A 21,768-nucleotide genomic window follows, 5' to 3' on the forward strand; every position below is an offset into this window, starting at 1 on the left:
TAATCTGGGGTGCTTGACCTGGGTGGGGGTTGATATGTCTTTCCTGGGGACATCTGTCACTTGAAAGATCAGATCAATGATTCAAGATTTGTCCCATCATAGAGGGATGACCAGAACTGTCAGTTCATGTCCCTCACTCTGAACTACTTTTGGTATCAGAACTGATGGAGGAAAGGCATAGGCCCACACTCCCTATTTCCTGATTGATAAGCATCAACAGCCCATGCTTCTGGGTCTAAAAAATGGGAGATGAAGGTGGCAATATGGAGTTCCACCTTGTACAAAAAAGATCGATTATCGAGTGGCCTCATATGGCATAGACTTGACTGAATGTGAAAGGATGGAGACAGAAGCAGGTGTCCTCTACGAATCAGCTAAAATGTTGAGCTGTCCTAGTATGTGGCAGGCCTGAATATTTATCTGGTATTGGGCACATCGCTGCAAACAATCCCAACCATGACACAAAGGCCCAGTGATTTCATCCCTTACTGTTTGAGGAGGTATGTGACCAATACCAAACAGTATTACAACCACTTGTTGAAGGAAGTTCATGTGAAGAGCCATCTCATGACACATTTAATTGGCAGTGACCTTTATGATATCTGGTAGCAAGTGTGCTCCCTAACCAGACAGACTGGCATCTGTGCAAATTGTTATTTCTAGTTGTGGGTTTTCGAGGTGAGTTCGTCCTTTTTGAGACACTTTCAATCTTGCCAATGGAGCAGGATAATTTTTATACAGGTCACATAATATTCTAATCTAGATGGTCACTGAAAGGTTGCCACTGGACTATAAGAACCATTTGTAATGGATGCATGTAAAGGCTGCCATGGGATAACAAATCTGCTGCTGCACTGAGCAGGCCAAGAAGTTGAAAAACAACCTTGCCGAGATAAACATTTTGTTTGAAATCTCACTGACACATAAATGATGTTTTTGACATGTTTGGGAGGGGGCATATGAGACTGAGGTATGTAAAAAATCTCCATACCAAGACAGATAATAACTTGAACCATGAAGAATGTCATCCAGGTAGGCCACTGTTACTGTGTATGAAGTCAACTTGAACCATGAAGAATGTCATCCAGGTAGGCCATTGTTACCGTGTATGAAGTCAACTTGAACCATGAAGAATGTCACCCAGGTAGGCCATTGTTACCGCGTATGAAGTCAACTTGAACCATGAAGAATGTCATCCAGGTAGGCCATTGTTACCGTGTATGAAGTCAACTTGAACCATGAAGAATGTCATCCAGGTAGGCCATTGTTACCGTGTATGAAGTCAACTTGAACCATGAAGAATGTCATCCAGGTAGACCACTGTTACTGTGTATGAAGTCAACTTGAACCATGAAGAATGTCATCCAGGTAGGCCATTGTTACTGTGTATGAAGTCAACTTGAACCATGAAGAATGTCATCCAGGTAGGCCATTGTTACCGTGTATGAAGTCAACTTGAACCATGAAGAATGTCATCCAGGTAGGCCATTGTTACTGTGTATGAAGTCAACTTGAACCATGAAGAATGTCATTCAGGTAGGCCATTGTTACTGTGTACGAAGTCAACTTGAACCATGAAGAATGTCATTCAGGTAGGCCATTGTTACTGTGTATGAAGTCAACTTGAACGAAGTCAACTTGAACCATGAAGAATGTCATCCAGGTAGGCCATTGTTACCGTGTATGAAGTCAACTTGAACCATGAAGAATGTCATTCAGGTAGGCCATTGTTACTGTGTATGAAGTCAACTTGAACCATGAAGAATGTCACCCAGGTAGGCCATTGTTGCTGTGTATGAAGTCAACTTGAACCATGAAGAATGTCATCCAGGTAGGCCATTGTTACTGTGTCGTTGTTGTTCTAGGGTTTAACGCCATTTTTCAGCACAAGATAGGCTATACATGGCAGCCAGTATAACTGGTGGAGGAAGAACCCTGGAAAACCCAGGGAAGAACCACCGACCCACAAGAAGCTTCCCCACATACCCACGCTACATTGTTACTGTGTATGAAGTCAACTTGAAACATGAAGAATATCATCCAGGTAGAACCATGAAGAATGTCATCCAGGTAGGCCATTGTTACTGTGTATGAAGTCAACCTGAACCATGAAGAATTTCACCCAGGTAGGCCATCGTTACTGTGTATGAAGTCAACTTGAACCATGAAGAATGTCATCCAGGTAGGCCCTTGTTACTATGTATGAAGTCAACTTGAACCATGAAGAATGTCATCCCGGTAGGCCATTGTTACTGTGTACGAAATCAACTTGAACCATGAGATTACAATATGTCTTTGTGAAGGCCCAAGGTCTTAGGTTGAGACCGAAAAGGAAAAACGCTGACTTTATATATTTTGCCATGATTGGCAAAGCGAAGATATTACTGGAATTTGAAAATGTGTGTCGGACAGGTCTAAGCTAACCACATATATCGTGATGCATTGAAAGATGGACTGTCATCTCCAGGGCTATTATTGAGCATCTCAGGTCAACCACAGGTCTATATTTACTGCTGGACTTATCAGCAGAAACAGTCTGAAGTAGAAGCCTTGAGTATACAACTTTCTTACAATTTTCAGCAGAATGCTACACAAGTAAAAGATTTAACTCATGTAGTACATCAACCTTAATGCAATCACCTGCAATTACTGCCATGAAGGAGGATGTCAGAAGTAGAGGATGCTTGACAAAATAAATTCATTGACCCTCTGACACAACTTGAATCACACAATCATTTTGCAGAAAGAGATAAATTAAAGCCTGATGAAAAAAGAGTCTGGCACCCACTGTGCTGGTTCACCATAAAGTGGGGCAAACTATGTCACTGGCAAGTGGTGAGAGGCCATGAGGAGAAGAAAAATTGTTTTCTATCTCCACTCCCTGCCTGATGGCAAGAAGGTTGTATAACAGCCTATAAGTCACATGGTCATGGCTATTCTACTGTCTTTGGGAATTGTATCCCTACTGATAATTGTCCCTTCATTGGAATGATCCAGACGAGGAAGCTTGCGCTGACAGATGTAGTGACAACTCTTGTGCCACCTGTCTTCTGACCCTGTCAATTCGACCCCTGAAAAGAAGAGTAGAGATCATTGTAGGTGAAAGAGTGCACTCACACAGATGCAGGATACAGTACATCTTTGCTGCCGTACAGTGTAATTCCATCCATTGTGTTGTCATATCAGATGATTCAGGCATTTCCATTATATTTCAAGCATTTCCATTTCAACCACTTCATCGAGTTGATTTGGTCTCCTCTTGTACACCTAGAGCCAATGGATAGAGCGTTTCATAGGGTAATGATCATGGCGTATCATCGGCATGCATCAATTTGCCCATAGGATATGAAGTTAAAAGTGGTGGTATACTAGAATGCCAGTTCAGCATTGCTGGTTTGGCTCAGCTGGATGGTTCTAGGAATAAAGCAGTTCACTATCAAGTGGCATAGTTATGTCTGCTCAAGCTGGTCAATTTCACTGTGGGGTATTTTTAGTATAAGAAACTGCAGCTGTCTGAATGCATGGGCTGCCCAACAACTTGCCAGTCCAACATAAGCGACTCGTGACCACTGTGGTCACGAAGTGCATGTCTGTATTCCCGGATAGGATGGTCAACAGTTGGAACAGCATATATGCAAATGATGAGAAAATAAACAAACAAGTGCATATAACAATATATAAATGAAATAAATGCCAACAACAACAGCATTTTAAAAATGAGTTAAAAATAGATTAAATGCCTAAAGACAGCACCTAAGAATTCCACCAGTAAAAGTGTATGTTGCCATCATGCATGGTATGATAATTTCAAAAATATCAATAAATTCACTGGATTTTACAAAATGTTGTATGCACCATATAAAAGAACATTTTGATTTACTGTACCACTGAAAAACACATGGATGACTAAATTTCAGCGATAAATCATTTTAATTTAACAGGATTGTCTGGAAGTTCTTTTCCAGAAATATGTTTTGACCCTCTCTGCATACAAGTCCATATGAGAAATTGTTCACATAAGGTAACAGAGAAGTGACAATATGTACTAGTGAAAATTATTTAAAAATTTGAAAATACGGCATCTAGAAAATCAAATTGTTTGGCTATTTGAGAATTATATTTCTCAATATTTTCCAACATTAAAAGTTAATAATTCAACCAAACATTTGAATCCAAGTAGATTTTCGCAAACTGCCAAAAAAGTAAATGTTCTGATTAATTTGCCTTTGTTCTTAACTACAATAGAAATTACTACACCTAAGCCTCAAGTCAATACTGATCTCACCTTGCATGGAAAATATCACATTTGATTCTGATGGACTACTACTCCTTACCTTCTGGTGGCTGCAGGTTCTGTCCATTCTGGGCACACCAGCCAATTGAGTGGACTTCCGATGTTCCCAGGTCACACCAAAAATCTGCAGAGCTGTCATCTCCATATCCATCATACCGGAGCCGAAGTAATGGTCCACATGTCATTAAAACTGTAGCCACCCAATATGTGCCAGCATTACATTTGTTGGGCACCTCCAGTTTCATCCCCTTAACAAAGCCACTCTGAAGACTGTACTCCACCTATGTATTAAAATCCTTCGATCTTGAGCATGCATTGTGTGATATTAATGGATTTGCTGTGGAGAAGGTGAGACAAAAATGTATGCATCTGGTGATGATTTTTGCTTAAAAAGTTAGGGAAATATTATGAGGATTTGTTCTCAATGAAATTTCCATATATCTCCTACACGTCTGACATGAATCATGTACACAAAAGTGCTGTGGAGTCATCAAACAAATGAGTTTCAACAGTGGAATAAATGCAATGATGGTGGCAAAGAAGACACCAAAAGAGCAATTATTAAATGCCTTATTGTGACTATTCATGTGATGATGAAAACCCAAGCCCAACAAGCCCACTGATTTTAAGGATACACAATAGAATCCAATTTTTCCTATTAAAATACGTTACTTCAAGAATACTTACCCAATCATAATACCTCTGGAGGACTACTACTACTACCACCTCGCAAATCCAGCCCTCCCAGATATTACTTTTAGCTAAACAGAGCTAAAAGTTGTCTGCTAACCTATCTAGTGGTAAGGCAGAGATCTCCACTTAGGTATAATTATTGGTGGCAAAATCTAAGAACCTCTCAACTACTACTGGAGTGGAAGGCATGCCCTCTATGGATGTCACTGTGCGGAGACTGAGAGGGTGTAGGTATGTGACCTAGGACAATGAGGTCTGCTGCCATGTTGAGCAAGCCTTGAGGGAAAAAGGAATTCTTGTGTGGATGGAATTTTCCTTGAAAGTATAGAAGCCTACATCGCTTGGATTTTCAATGCCCAATCCTAAAGAAGACTCAGGCTGGTAAGCAGTGTAATAAAGGTCATCATGTCATGTTTAGATACAACTCACCTGTAGTTCTGCAGGATGTCGTCCAGGTAACTTTATTTGCCACTGTTGAAATGGTCTGGATATTTGCCATTACTCAATTCATCATACAAGTGAAGACCCAGGGGCCGACTTTGATGGGAGTACCCTGAAATGGTATACGATGTTGTAGGCAAATCTCAGGAATGTCCTGGAAGCCTAATATAAATGTACGCATCTCTTAAGTCCACATTGATGGTGAAGTCACCCTCTTGGATGGCATTCCAATGTGTACCATACTGTTTCCATTGAGAACCAAGGGGCCTAAGGTGGTCCTACAGGAAGTGAAGGCAGAGAGCACTGAGTCACATTCCGCCATCTGTAAATCTGTAGCTATGGATACAGCATTGGCCAAAACATGTTCAGCTGCTCTGTTCAGTACACGGGCCATTCTTGAGACTGATTCCCAAGCATGTCCTGAGGTATTCATTGTTGGAGAAAAGAAGCTATTTTCCATGTGTTGGAAGATAGCCATAAAGATGAAGTCCAAGACTGAAGCCATGGCAGTGATATGGTGCGCTAACTGCTGAGTGTCATCAGAGGCCATCCAATCCATACGTATGGAGTGTGGCATTGTCCTCCCCAAAGTGGCGATATCACTGACGACTGCTGGAGTTTCCAAATGAAATACTGGTGTATCACCAATGTACAACCGCAGGGATGGTCCTGGCTTTTAAAAAGCTGTCGCCAAAAAAATCGCCAACCTCAATAATTTGTCGCCAATTTTCAAAAAGTGTCGCCAAAACAAGTAGTGTACATTTTTCCAAGTGTTAATTTAGTCTATTAATGTAACAGGCAATGAAAATTACAAAAGATGGGTTAGTTAATACTTTAATTACAACAAGCATTAACAAAATGTTACAAAGTGTTACATGAAGATCCGTCGCGATTTTAGGGCTGCCCACTTGTTGAATGCAGTTTCAAAGTCTAATTTTTCACATCTGTACATGCTGATTCTCATTAAATTCTCGAGTGATGAGATGCAGAGCTTATTTCTGATGTCAGTTTTTATGAGGTTCATCTTACTGAATCCACGTTTACAGTCTACAGTGCTGACTGGTGACACCAGTAGTCTCTCAGCAGCCCCCCCCCCATGGCTAGCTTCACAAAGCTTGTAGCGAATTGCTTCCTAAATCCCAAGAATGATCACTGAATGCTGTATAAATTTTCTCGACAAGCAAAATAGGATCACCATTCCCATGAATGAAACTTACAGGAGTCAACACCTGGCAATATTGGACCGTATATATAAGCATAAATGCACACCCAATTTAGGGATTCTTTCACGTCTGTATTTTGAGAAATAAATAATTATTATTAATTATGCAAAACCGGTTGTTTTTTTTTTGCTATTTCTTGTTGCGGAATTTAAGTCTCAGCAGCCGTAACACGGAATTGATGGCAAAAGGAAAAGATCAATGAGTAAAATGCTGCACTGGCGACAGATATAATTGTGATTGAGATTTTTTCCATTTGCTTTGTATTTATACACAGTAGTCGGTACTTCAAAGGTTATCAGTTTTCTATGAAGGTTCAGCAAAACTATTGTATTGGTATATGTAAAAAAAAACAAAAAAAAAAGGGAAGGATTAGCCATACAATTAATTGTATCAGTTCTGTTCGCGTCTTCAGAAGTCAGTCAGTTGTAGGTATAGTGCGGTAGCATGATTGACTGTATCGCAGCATACAGCACTCAGCCCAGATGTCGGCATAAGCAGATTATGATGTAACAATGCACTGTAAAGATGGGGTTGTCATTACGAACAAAGGATCGTTTGTGTAACAGATTGATTCCAATGCATTGCTTAGTCAAGTTTGTGGCTTCCTTTCGTTCTCCCTTTTAATTTATCCAGTCCAAATCCATGATTGTATGTACAAATTAAATAACCAAAAAGTATGTCGCCAAAAAAATCGCCAGATGGGATATTTTTGTCGCCAATAAGGAAAAAAAATCGCAATTTGCAACATTGGCGAAGCCCAGGATGATCCCTGAACCGCCAACAAACTGATGATGAAGGTAAGTCAGAATGTCTGTAACTCTCCCAGACTGTGGGAGTAAATGAAGTTGGACTCTTCCATATCATGAAAGATCAAGCTCTGGTCCAGGATGCTGGAGCAGTAGGAAGAGGAGGCCAAAACTCCAGGGGTCAAAGGTGGAAAACATCCTCAATGGAGGTTCAGAAGGCTGGATCTTCCCATGACATCATTCTAGAAGCAATGACAACACTCGAGAACAAACAACATCTTCTTGGTTGCATCAGGTGAGGCTAAGGTCTCCTGTAATGCACAAGACTTAGCTGGCTTTGAGTGATGAGGTCTGCCACTCACTAAACTTGTAGAATGCCCTGAAATAAAAAATGTGACTTCAGGGCAGCCTCGTGGCAGTGTAGAGAAATTGTGAAGCTACATCTGTTGAAGCATCAGGAATTATTCCTGGCATTATGCTGAATTGGTGTATTCAGGTGGTATGTTGGTTAGACCGTCCCTGCACATGTCTGCAAAAGTTGGGTTCGACGTACTGGAAGATGGGCTGTTAGTGATTGAGCCTGTAATATTGATGTTTTGGCCCCTTGTGATCCCTAGTATATGGTCATGGCCAGTCGCAATGGAAATAGGCTATCCATATGGGAAGGATATAGTTATGATTATCAGTTTGGGATGGGTTATTGGATATTTGATCCATGTAAGCTGTCCATATGTCTGCTGAATGAGAGGGAACTTGGCTGTTTGTTAGCTCTGTCCCTCACTGTTCCGCAACAGGAATCAAGTCAAACCCCGAGGAGACAATGTAGAGGAAGATGCCAATAATGTGGAGTCCTGCGGTGGTGACTTGCATGCCAGAGCTGTTTCAGAGCATGCCAATGTCTGGCACTTCATGCCTGAAGGGTAAGAGTTGATTGATCTCCCTTGTCCATAAGAAATATTTGCATTGAGGAAGGGTCAGCATGCAGACTGGTGATGTCTTCGTCCTTAGCTGCACATTTTTATGCTTTACCCATAGTTCTAATCTCTAAGACAAACAGAGCAAAATGTATAAAACTGCACCTGTCTTCTACAATGTAATGTCAGTGCAGAGCTAAACCTTAAAAAGATGACCCAGAAGCTGGTAACAGTCTAATAAAGCAATAAAACGTTGTAAAATATAATGACAATACCACCTGTAAGGAGAAGTATAAACCTGTTGGCCTGCACATGTGATATTTGAATACAGAGCTATACCAAATGATGGTTATATGGAAAAAAGTTAAAGCAGACTATCTAAATTGCAATGCTACCTGTAGGAAAGGTCAAGGATGGCATGTACAGGTAGAATCACTGAAGCATGGCATTCCAAGGCTAAGGATGCTGTGGTAGAGGAAACTCACCTGTTCATACCAGAAATAATCAAATTATACATATATAAGACGTTTCTTAAGGGCATAAAGACATGCACACATATAAATATTGTAGCCCGAATCTATCCTGACAAGTCGCATGGGCTACCTGTGCAAGTGACTAAGTGCTCTTTAAATATGCTAGAATGCTTATGCAGATAAACATGACTCAAGTGTTGCCTATAGAAACATGCAAGAGCAGGACATGACTGAGTAAACCATGTATAGAAAGCTGACCTGTACTTGCCCAGCCAGAGCAAAATCAATACAGAAATGTACACAAGTGTCTACATGACACAAAAAAGCCCGTAACATGAAAGAGAACTGAAGCACTGTTATAGATACGTACATAGTAGGTGCGACAATATCCATTATGAAGCAACTACCTGTAGGGAAAAAAGGCCCACAGATTGCCTGTACAAATAAAAATACTGAAGTTGGCACCCAGACGCTATGAATGCCTTGGAACAGAAATTCACCACTATGTACACATAAGCACTAGAGACCTGCACATACAAAATAATTATAGCCGAACTGAATGTGAAGTCACTTAGCTCACCATGTAAATACCTAAATGTGCGATGACAACAAAGTGTTAGCAAACTGTAAAGGCAGAATTCTGTCAGCATAGAAGAGAAAAAAGCTGGAAATATAGATGGAGTATACTTTCTTCAGAAGTGAAAAAAACTCCTCTAACTTGCAATGGTATATCTTCTGCATAGATTCTGGCTTTTTGTTGAGGTCTCTCATGATGACAGCATGCTTGCTGGCACAAGCGGATTTAGTAACTGAGAGGTACTTAGACTTTTCATTAATTCTTACACATAAGGCAAGATTACTGTCCAACTGACACATTGTTCAGCAGACAACTTTTAGCTCCCTTTACTTAAAAGCAATATCTGGGAGGGCTCGGTTTGCGAGGTAGAAGTTCCCCTATGGTATTATGTTTGGGTAATGTATTTAAAATATAAGCCATGGAGCTTGCTTTGGACTACATACTGCAAAAGTCATGCCAATGTCTGATCAATAAATATGTTGTTGTTTTAGGTTTAAAGCCATTTCTAAGCACTAGGTAGGCTATACATGGCAGTTAGGAACTGATGGAGGAAGAACATAGGGAAAACCCAGATAAAACCACCCACCAATGGGAAGCTACTAGCAGCTTTCTCACATATCCACACTGGTCAAGCCCAAGACTAAAACCCATATGGATAACAGCGAGATGATAGTGATCAGTAAAGGTGAACACGTTAGACCACACTTGGCCCCTAAGAAATATATATCAAACTGAATACTGTAAACAAGTCATTCATGCATCTTTTCCATGCAAAGTATGCTAGTACATATCAATCTCTATATGATACCTTTAGCTTGGAAAAACAAAAAAGTATAACTTGACTGCTAGTAACTCTTACAGAGATCTGATACAGATGGCAAAAAGTGATTCCTACTGTACCACTGGCATAGACTGGTGATACAAACAAGAAATGGAGTTGTCAGAAAATAACAAAGCTTATCAGACCACATTGTTACAGACCGGAGTTTTGTATTTGTCAATACTCAATGTAAGCAATACTGAATGATGAGGAAGACAAATGAAGTAGTTGATGTAAGTCACACTTAAGTTCATTCTTACATATGGTGATTCTATACTTCTCAAGATGTAAGCTCATGTCAATTTTTCATTACTGTACAACAGGTTTAAAAAACTAAACAAAATATCAAAGGTTCTATATATATTTACTGAAGTGTAAAAAGTTGGTCATGGTGACCCATTTTTCATATCACAGTGGAATTTCCTCAGGTCTCATGAAAATACAAGCAACAGTGTACAAGACACTAACTGGAAAGTAAAAGTAAATACTGGAGATGAAAAGAAAAGACATGGTGACCTACTTTTGACAAGGTGGTCAAGTACATCTTAGGATCCATAGATTTACAAATACAGTGTCCCAAAAACAATCAAAAAGTAAAATTTGTACATCACTGAAGCAAAACAGTTACTCACTGACCTACATTTTGTCTAGTGATTTAGAGTTACAAGCAGCAACTTCTGAGAAACTAACCAAAACAAAAGGTACACATGATCACCGAAGCATTACAAGTAGGTCAAAGTGACCTAGATTTTTTGAATGAATGTGCAATACTCATCAGGCTGCATGCAGAACCAACTTATATCACTGAAAAGGCAACAGTATTTATGATAATAACTTAAAAGGTGTACATTTGCTAAGTCAATACCAACAATAACACTTACACTACCTGAGGTATAATAATTAGCTTTCATGTACTTGACAAAGAGGAGCTAAAATTTAATACATTAAAAAATTTGCACATGCATAGGATATCTAAAGATGATCCATAATGACAAAAAAATACACTTCTACATGAATATTAACTTACAGATAAATTTAGAATTGTTGACATCATAGATGACATTTAGGAGTCAATTCCTCCATCTTCCTAACCTAAAAAAATAAATTAAAAAAGACTTGCATGTTTAAAAGCTGTGGGAGGGACAGCCCTGGCCCCTGTTTTCTGCAGGTAATCCTCCCAGATAAACTCATCCTCTTCTGACACCTCCCCTTCCACACTCTCCTCTCCTCCTGGACCATCAGAACCTGTGACTGTTATCAACAAGCATAATGTATTTTAATCATATACTAATATAACCTTTCCATTACATTTTACTAGGCATTGACATGCCTGTATCATGTGACACTCCACAAATATGGTACTGATATCACACAGTACTTCACTGTGGAAGCTATATTTGTATACAATTACTGTCAATATCATTAATTTGCACAAGCATATAGATTAACAGAACACTGCTGTGAAAATATATTTTATGAACTGAGTACCCTAAAGCTTCACTGTTGTTATAATATAAACCTTTCTTGTGTATTTCATATGATTGGTTCATATCCAGAACATAAGGCTCCCAGAAACATTCATATTTTCCTCCATTATTTATTTCAAAGCTCTAAATTTTGATTTATTTATGTTTTTAACAAACTGTTTGCAAAAGAACATAGTTATTTAATTTTTCCACCTTTAATAATCATGTTGGCTAAAAAAGGTACTACTTTTTGTACCTTCACTTTCGTTAATGCATTTTTTGTTTACTAATTCCCATATATTACATAAGTAGGTGCATAAATGAATTAACTATATCAATAAACACACAAATAAATTAATTAAATAATTATTAATTTTAACATAAAATTACAAAATACAGAATAAAATTATATTCACTGTATCGATTGATGTTAAATTTGAAAATTCCATGAAGATACTAAAAGTACAAATGGTTGTGCCTATCAACGACTTCAGTTACAATTATTATTTCCTAAGAAATTATAAAGGTGATTATTTACCTGCTGACAGGTCATAATCATTATGAAAGAAACATGTTACTTCTGTCCACAAACTATATAAAAAAAATAAGCAGATATTTCAAAAAATTATATTACTCTTTTTCTTTCAGAATTTAAATAAAAAAGAAAACTACACATTAATCAGAATCTTGCACTCACAAAAAGCTTATGGTCCTCATTTTTGAAAAATGATAGCATGAAATTTGGGAAATTACCTCTCATCTAATTTGAATGAAGTAAAAAATTTCATTTAAATACAAAAGTCTGAACATTTAGTAGAATTCTAAAAAAAAAATTAAACGTTATCTTTAATGGAGAAAAGGAGTCAGAAATGCCCAAGTACTTGGAAAACCACCCATTTTATACATTTGATGGTTTCATTGTTTATGTCTGATCTGTAATCTTATGTATGATCTGTAATCTTATATTGTCTGCATTATTATTATTTTCCTTCCTTTTAGAAAATTGAAAGAAAAAGAGTAATAGGTATATTTATGGTTACTGAACTGCAGACTATGGAAACAAACTTGGTGTTAGGTATATTTATGGTTACTTAACTGCAGACTATGGAAATAAACTTTGTGCTAGGTATATTTATGGTTACTGAACTGCAGACTATGGAAATAAACTTTGTGCTAGGTGTATTTATGGGTACTGACCTGCAGACCAAGGAAATAAACTTGGTGTTCAGTATATTAATGGTTACTGAACTGCAGACTATGGAAATAAACTTTGTGCTAGGTGTATTTATGGGTACTGACCTGCAGACCAAGGAAATAAACTTGGTGTTCAGTATATTTATGGTTATGGAACTGCAGACTATGGAAATAAGCTTGGTGTTAGGTATATTTATGGTTACTGAACTGCAGACCATGGAAATAAACTTGGTGTTAGGTATATTTATGGTTACTGAACTGCAGACTATGGAAATAAACTTTGTGCTAGGTGTATTTATGGTTAGTTAACTGCAGACCATGGAAATAAACTTGGTGTTAGGTATATTTATGGTTACTGAACTGCAGACTATGGAAATGAACTTTGTGCTAGGTGTATTTATGGTTAATGAACTGCAGACTATGGAAATAAACTTTGTGCTAGGTGTATTTATGGTTACTTAACTGCAGACCAAGGAAATAAACTTGGTGTTAGGTAAATTTATGGGTATTTACCTGCAGACCAAGGAAATAAACATGGCATTAGGTATATTTATGGTTACTGAACTGCAGACCATGGAAATAAACTTGGTGTTAGGTATATTTATGGTTATTGAACTGCAGACCATGGGAATAAACTTGGCATTAGGTATTTTTATGGTTAATGAACTGCAAACCATGGGAATAAACTTGTTAGGTATATTTATGGTTACTGAGCTGCAGACCATGGAAATAAACTTGGTGTTAGGTATATTTATGGTTACTGAACTGCAGACCATGGAAATAAACATGGTGTAAGGTTTATTTATGGGTACTGACCTGCAACCAAAGAAATAAACTTGGCGTTAGGTATATTTATGGTTACTGAACTGCAGACTATGGAAATAAACTTGGTGTTAGGTATATTTATGGTTACTGAACTGCAGACCATGGGAATAAACATGGCATTAGGTATATTTATGGTTACTGAGCTGCAGACCATGGAAATAAACTTGGTGTTAGGTATATTTATGGGTACTGACCTGCAGACCAAGGAAATAAACTTGGTGTTCAGTATATTTATGGTTACGGAACTGCAGACTATGGAAATAACCTTGGTGTTAGGTATATTTATGGGTACTGACCTGCAGACCAAGGAAATAAGCTTGGTGTTAGGAATATTTATGGTTATTGAGCTAAAGACCATGGGAATTAACCTAGTGTTTGGTATATTTATGGTTACTGAACTGCAGACCATGGAAATAAACTTGGTGTTAGGTATATTTATGGTTACTGAACTGCAGACTATGGAAATAAACTTGGTGTTAGGTATATTTATGGTTAGTAAACTGCAGACCATGGAAATAAGCTTGGTGTTAGGTATATTTATGGTCAATGAACTGCAGACCAAGGAAATAAACTCAGTGTTACGTATATTTATGGTCAATGAACTGCAGACTATGGAAATAAGCCTGGTCTTAGGTATACTTGTGAGTGAAATGCAGACACAGTATGCCTATTAACACCAAAAATAACTCTTGTTATGAAGGTACCCAAATCCTAAATATATGTATACAGCATTAATTTATTGTATGATAAGAATTAAGTACTACTTGCTCTATAATTGCACAGATCCAAACTCTGTGAGACATGACAACTATTTTGATACATGAGAGTTCAGATGAACTATTTTGGATTGTAACATCTGCACATTCCAGTGAAGCAAATGTGGTTTTGAAAAACAGATAAACTGGATGAATAGTTTAAAGGCATTCTGGAATCTTCAGATTTCTAAATGATGCTTTAAAATTTTTAATCTTTCTGCAGAAAATATAGCAAGAAGTTTGTTAAAATCTTAGTATCTGGGACTCTGACAATTACTTAAAGGTCTCTATATAAAAGTTATATTTTATGGATCATCATGGATTTGGGGTTTTGCTCCACTCTTTAGCCATGAAAGGTTATTTTCCCTTAAAAATCCTTAAACCAATGAGGTGCATTCTCGACAGATATATGAGTCAATGATAGTTTAATACCAAGTCTACTGTAAAATTACTGTCAGTCTGTTGGTTTGAGGCCAGTTATTTTTTCACAGTATCACTAATAATGACAAGCTGCTCTACTGGCTGTCCGTGACATCTGAATGGCACAATGTTCATTTAGCAACAACAAGACATCATTGGAGGTTGTCTGATGAAATTTCATGACATTATTTCTTTTTGTTCAGGCAAAATCATAAGCTTTTCAGGATGGCCACTGTGGCAGCCATAATGGTCATGAAATCAGTACTATTTTCATTGCAGACAAGTAAGACATCACAAGAAGTCATCAAGAAAAAAAAAAAAAAATAAATGCCAATATGACTTTCTGTTCAAAATGAACAGCAATACCAAGATTTTAAAGATGGCTGCAGTGGTGACAATCATGGACATCAGATAAGCACCATTTTTCATTTTGGACAAAATTTCATAAAAAGTCTTTCAGTGAAAAAATTATGTTCTCTCCGGGTCTATAACCAGTAGAGATAATAAATTACTCAAATTGCTCAGCTATTTCTTTATCTACATCAATTGCTAAAAGAAGTGTAACTATTTTTAAGAAAAACATATTGACTTGAGTTTGAAACAATTCTAATCTCAAAAAATCTCAGTAAATACAGAAACACAATGCTTCAGTCATTAAGTATATTATCATTCCCACTTTAAAAATATAGCATTTCTTCGTACATCTTCAAACAAATGACCCAATCAAAATATAGTATATTTCATTGCATATCTTCAAGCAAATGACCCAATCAAAGTATAGCATATTTCACTGCACATCTTCAATCATTGACCCAATCTAAATTTAGTACTTCGCTGCACCAGTTACTGTGTTTATATAAACTAGTAATTTTCCCAACACTGCCTGAACACTAATTTTCAAATATTTCATAGGTTAGAATGTAGTCCTATCTATAAAGACCATTTAGTCACATCTGTATTTGTTTTAAGTAGCCTACAGCTGATAATGAATTATCTCATGTCACAAATGATATTAGAAAATTATCAGAGCATAAATTGTTCTCAAAATTATAAGGAAAGTTGTTGTTGTAGGGTTTAATGCCATTTTCCAGCACAAGATAGGCTATACATATAAATGGTGGAGGAAAATAAAAGGGGGACCCCCCCCAAACAAAACACCAACCCACGAGAAGCTACTGGCAAGCTTTCTCACATAACCACATTGGCCAAATCTGAGACTCGAACCCATGCAGAGGTGAGATGGCAGTGATCTGTATTGGTGAGCACTTTAGATCACTCGGGGCCACAAAAGGAAACCAAACAAACTCGCTTACAAGACGAGTAAAACTGCAAACAACGGAGATCCTGATTTGTCATTGCATAATGTGCCAGCAGATCATGCTCTATGTTGTTTGTTCTACTGATTACTCCTAAAAAACTGCACAGACCCAGATCTGCCAGTGCATTATGTGACATCAGATCTTGGTTTGTGCAGTTTGCACTTGGACTTATCTAATAAGCGAATATAGTATTATAAAAATGGTACACTATAATAAGTCATAAACATAGGTTTCAAGCTTGAGGGAAAATCCTGCATGGACTTCTTACTAAGTGTCTAGTAAAGGTAATTCTACTGTGTATTAAGTTTTCTGATTGATTCCTGAAACCTAACTACTGCTGCATGAGAGAAGACTAAAAGCCGTACACTAATGTATTAGGATTTAATGGCACATCAGCACAATGATGGCTATATAGTGCAAATCAAAAGTGAAATACTACAACTGTGACTCTTATACATACGTGAACATCCACAATAGACACATTGGGACAAACCATTACAAAGAGAGGAAATTATTTTTTTAAAAAGAAGTTACAATTAAGGAATGTAGAAACAACGTGCCTTCATTGGAATCGGTATGCAACGGTTCCATTTTGAAAAACAGAGAACTACTGGCTGAGTTGTCTCCTGTCTCATTTACATCCAGTATTGAACATGACACTTTTGAATAACTCAACCTTTGTCTATCTTCTGCAGCTCTTGTATTGACCTTCAGATTGAGAATTTTCTCCTGGAAATTATAGGGCTCCATGTCTTGTTGTGAGAACTCTTTCTTTGAGTCAGAGGGACTATTTGACCATAATGTATCTGTAATATTTGGTTTTTCTGGAATGGCAAGATGATGAATGGAATTCTGAGACTGAGGATCAGCAGATTTCTTGGACAGGTCTGTTGGTTCTTCTGATACATTCAAATCCATAAATCCTGTTGGACTGAGAAGTGTTGGCATGGCAGGGGAAAGGGAAGACATGGGACTAACTATCATTTCAGAGTTTGGATTTCCATAAGGTGAGATGCATTGTGGAGGAGTGTGAGAGAGCATCATGGGACTGGATGGGTTCTGGATTTCTAAGGTGCTCAGAGTGGCCTGCCCCTGTGATGTGGAAAATGGAATGCTGGTGTGGATGAGTTGTGGAGTGGAGCTGGCAGGTGATGCAGTGCCACTGATGAAGACAGGCTGAAGAATTCCACCTGATGGAGAAAAGGCATGGGCTTGACCAGACACCTGAAACAGAGTAATAATTTTAGAGCATAAAAACTTACATGGCTGATATATATAAAGAGGAGTCTTGGAAAATCAATTCTTATACCTGACTGATCTTTGCAGCAAAACTATTGGATTTTCTCTTTTTCTGTCCACAAGAAGTAGGTTCATACATAATAATGCAATTCTCTTGACACCAGAAAATCGCAAATTAAACTGAATTTAGCAAGCAAGCAATCCAGAAAAATGACTAAAACTGATTTATTTTGCAATAACTAGTTTTTATGTTTCTTTAAAGTTTTGCATTCTGATAAACTAATCATTAAGAAACAATAATGAATAGGTGCACAGTTTTATTTCAAGTCTTATTCAGTTTCTGAGTAACTATCAAAAAAACACTACTTTATTTTAACAGAAAGTATATGAATAATAATGTTAAATGGAATCCAAAAGGTTAGACGTATCTGATTTAATGACTCACCTGGTATATACCTGGACTGATGGGGACAGCTACAGGTGGAAGTGGTGACAATGATCCCTCTGATGTCAGGAATTGTGTTCCCTGCATGCTGCCTGCTGAAATCACCTGACCAATCACTTGCCGGGTGCTCACCTGCTGTAGACTAGCATGATTAAACATCTGTCCAAGTGCCTGGCCCCTGGGTGATACCAACTGTTGCCGTGGTGATAAATGTCCATTTGCAACAGCCAATGTTGTGCTGACCATGCTCCTTGGGGATGCTGCAGATTGCTGAGGGGAACTAGTCATAATGGGGGACCGTACAAGACCCACAACTGTTGGTCCAATAGCTGAAGAAGTGGGAATATGAAGTGAACCTAGATGCTGAATCTGAATTCCTTGCATCCCTTGATTCCCCAACTGAGGTTGCATGGTATTAATAACAGACAGTTGCCGGACTGTCCCTCCAGAATTAAGTCCAGGACTGTTGATTTCAGTCCGTCCAGTCTCCACTGCTTGCATGGACTGCACTGGGAATGAACCAGTTCCTGGAGTTAGAAGGTTTGACTGTGAGGTGCCACTCCCCCTTTGTACCATATTGGGGGTTCCAGGTCTGAGGACAGCTGGCTGTCCTTGGTGCTGGGTGGTCACACTAACTGGCTGTCGGATAATGCTGTAAGGAGATCCACTGGCAGTGATCCCTCTGAATGCCTGAGGCACTGTGAGGACTGGCCTGCAGCCCATACTACTGAGCAAAGGAGCAATAGGGATATGACCATGGCTACTGGACACAGTGACCATATGGTGGGCTGGATGACCACTGGCCTGAACAGAGGTCAATGACGACTGCTGAAAGTTCTGTAGATGCTTAGTGGGGTCACTACCATCCTGATGCTGCATCTCTGTGCACTTTATGTCAATGGAAACAACCAGTCATAATCAGCTTTATGTTCTTAGCAATCCTCATTCCCAAAGAGGTATGCACCACACTTGCTGAAAAAAGGAGAACAAAAATCATTTTCTCTTGATCATTTTTGATTGTCAAAGATTACAAATAAGAAATGCACAAGATTTTTTAAACTATAAGGGAAATTAAACTGTTTGTTGATATGAATATTAGATTGTAAAAGAATTATCTTTTATCTATTCCATCTTTACAAATGGTGAATAATGTAATGACAACAGAATGATCTCTCATTGCTTAATGTTAACTGTAATTATGTTGATGTTAAAGAACTCATTGAAGAGTTCATCATATTTTGGGGTATATAAGGATTTCACCCAAATGAACCAAGCTGAATAGTTTTTATCTAATCATTAATTTCATGAACTGAAATTACTGTTTGTGGAGTAAACATTATTCACCAAAGAGTGCACACAACATAATTTCCAGTAAGATCTTTAACTGTACCATGTTTTTCTTAACCACTGTGGAAGAGAATGCAAATGGCGGAACATCCTAAGGTTCGGCAGATTTAGAACACACTTTCTGAAATACACTGTTCTCAAGATTGATATCTACATTTAGCACATCACATGGTAATTATAGAGCTCTCATTTGCAAACTGTAGGTATTTAAGACAGTATGAATTCCCCTTGACTCCAGGGTAAAACAGGGATTTAATTCAGGGCAGTATAATTCCCCATGACTCTGGGGAACTACAAGGATTTAATTCAGGGCAGTATGAATTCCCTTTGATTCTCAGGTACTACAAGGATTTAATTAAGGGCAGTATGAATTCCCCTTTAACTACAAGGATTTAATTCAGGGCAGTATGAATTCCCCTTGACTCTCAGGTACTACAAGGATTTAATTCAGTACAGTATAAATTCAGTTTTACTCTGGGGTACTACAAGGATTTAATTCAGGTCAGGATGAATTCCCCTTGACTATAGGGTACCATGGGAATTTAATTCAGGACAGTATGAATTCCCTTTGACTCTCAGGTACTATAAGGATTTAATTCAGGACTATGAATTCCCCTTGACTCTGGGGTACTACAGGGATTTAATCCAGGATGAGTACTACACAGATTAAATCAGGACAGCATGAATTTACTCTTGTCTAAGGGATACTGCAAGGATTTAATTCAGCACAGCATGCATTCCCCTTAACTCTGAGGTACTAAAGGGATCTACTTCAGGACTAGAGGGATTTAAGTCAGAACAGTACGAATTCCTCTTAACTCTGGGATACTACAGCTGGTAACAGTCATTACACTTCTTCAAACAGGCATTAATGCCATGCTCCAGCTTGGCTTGGACACTAACACACAACAAGATTGGTCAGCATTCCCACAGGACAGATAATAACAGAATAGTAACAAGTAAATTCTGCACTAAACCCAGAAATCAGGCCAAACTCAAACATCTGTCCAACAGCTTCAGTTATTTTATGTGCACAAAATATTGACTGCATAATAGTTCTTTTATAACCATGAATATGACACCCAGTTTAACAGAACTTACATCATTTCTCGAGAACATCCAAATGATGATTACAAGTGTTATGACTCTATGGTCTTAAACTAAGTAACAGAAAAAAACAAAAGCAAAATGTTTAGTAAAATTAACAACTAATTTATTCCTCTAACTTATGAAGTGAAAATTGAAGAGGAACTTACAGTATTGTGAATTAAATCCAGAATAATCCTAAATGTTTAAACACAAGTCCAAAAGTATAGAATGTTACAAATGAATTTCAATAATGTTAAATGTGCTTCAATGTGATGATGTACTGGCTGCTTGATGTATCATAATAATATAATCCAGAATGTTGTTGAATGAATGCACATTAATCCCAAAGTAGTGTTTTAGTTCAAAAAGTAAATGTGCACTATGTAATTCCAATGAATAATTTAAATAAATGACTCCTCTCAAATTATATCTGTACATAACAGTAAATGATTCCACATCCTGAACTTAAAAAGAAGAATGAATAATATTGTTTATCTGATCATATTTCTAATAATTTCACATGACCTAAGGCAATAAAATGCCCTGGTTATGGTCATTTTAAACGGAAAATTCTTTCAAATTGTAAACAAACTCACTTCTAAAAAAATTCCAAGTCCATAAATAAGTTTAGGCCATGAATTCAAATCAATGTAAACATCTTTTAAAAAATGACAAAAGTCAGAAAGGCCAAACCTTTAACCTCAATTATGGAAAAAGGTCAAGCACATAATACATGTACAAATTAAATATTAATAATACCAGGTAAGTTCAAGATTGCATCATTTTGCAGTGTAGTATGTTCTTAAATTTTTGGGGATGTTCCTCTAGATGTAAGACTATGAGATAAATACTAAATAAACCAATGAACAAATCCCCACCCCACCCAAAATAATCATCAGTGATAATAAACTAAATGACCACTATTCCATCAAGTCCCTTTGGTATTCAGAACCTTGAAGCAGTTAAAGATCCCATCTCTCTGCATTGGAAAATTAATATAGTATAAAAGCATTTAAAGGTAAACAACACAACTTAATTCATTGATGTGTTTACCAAACGGCCACTGAATAAAGCAAGGATAGTGCCATAACACAATGCAAATAAAAATTAACTCTACAATTCTTATATAATAATTGATCATTAATGTGGCTAGCATTATTCAAGGAAGGATTCAGCATAAATTACATTCCTAATGCTCTGAATTCAATCTTTTACACATCTTAACAAAAAGCAGCATTATCATTAGTTATCTGTATATGCAGAAGTATGCCCACTCTAAAATGTCCACCCTTGAGTTATCCATACATGCAACTGTATAAGCCATCCAAAAATGCCACCCATAAGTTATCCTTATAGGCCAAAGTGTAAGCCATCTAAAAGTTCCACCCTTGAGTTATTCATATATGCCAAAGTGTAACCCATAAAAAAGTTCCACACGTCAGTTATTCATATATGCAAATGTATAAGCTCTCCAAATGCTCCGTTACT

The 21,768-nt window shown here is 37.6% G+C and overlaps 1 protein-coding gene across 1 annotated transcript in view; it reads right to left on the minus strand.

Moving 5' to 3' along the window:
* Positions 1–21,768, minus strand: part of LOC149788584 (scm-like with four MBT domains protein 1) — an 88,603-nt gene that overhangs the window by 59,274 nt on the left and 7,561 nt on the right. The window contains exons 2-5 of the mRNA XM_089974639.1: positions 17,845–18,816; positions 16,721–17,384; positions 11,302–11,432; positions 4,335–4,575 (exon numbers count right to left, since the gene is read on the minus strand). Of these exons, the coding sequence (XP_089830765.1) occupies positions 4,335–4,575; positions 11,302–11,432; positions 16,721–17,384; positions 17,845–18,723 (1,915 nt within the window). The 5' untranslated portion in view covers positions 18,724–18,816. The remainder of the gene's footprint in view (positions 1–4,334; positions 4,576–11,301; positions 11,433–16,720; positions 17,385–17,844; positions 18,817–21,768) is intronic.

Source organism: Sinohyriopsis cumingii, chromosome 11, assembly GCF_028554795.1.
Source record: "Sinohyriopsis cumingii isolate HCF-2022 chromosome 11, ASM2855479v2, whole genome shotgun sequence".
Lineage (NCBI taxonomy): Eukaryota > Metazoa > Mollusca > Bivalvia > Unionida > Unionidae > Sinohyriopsis > Sinohyriopsis cumingii.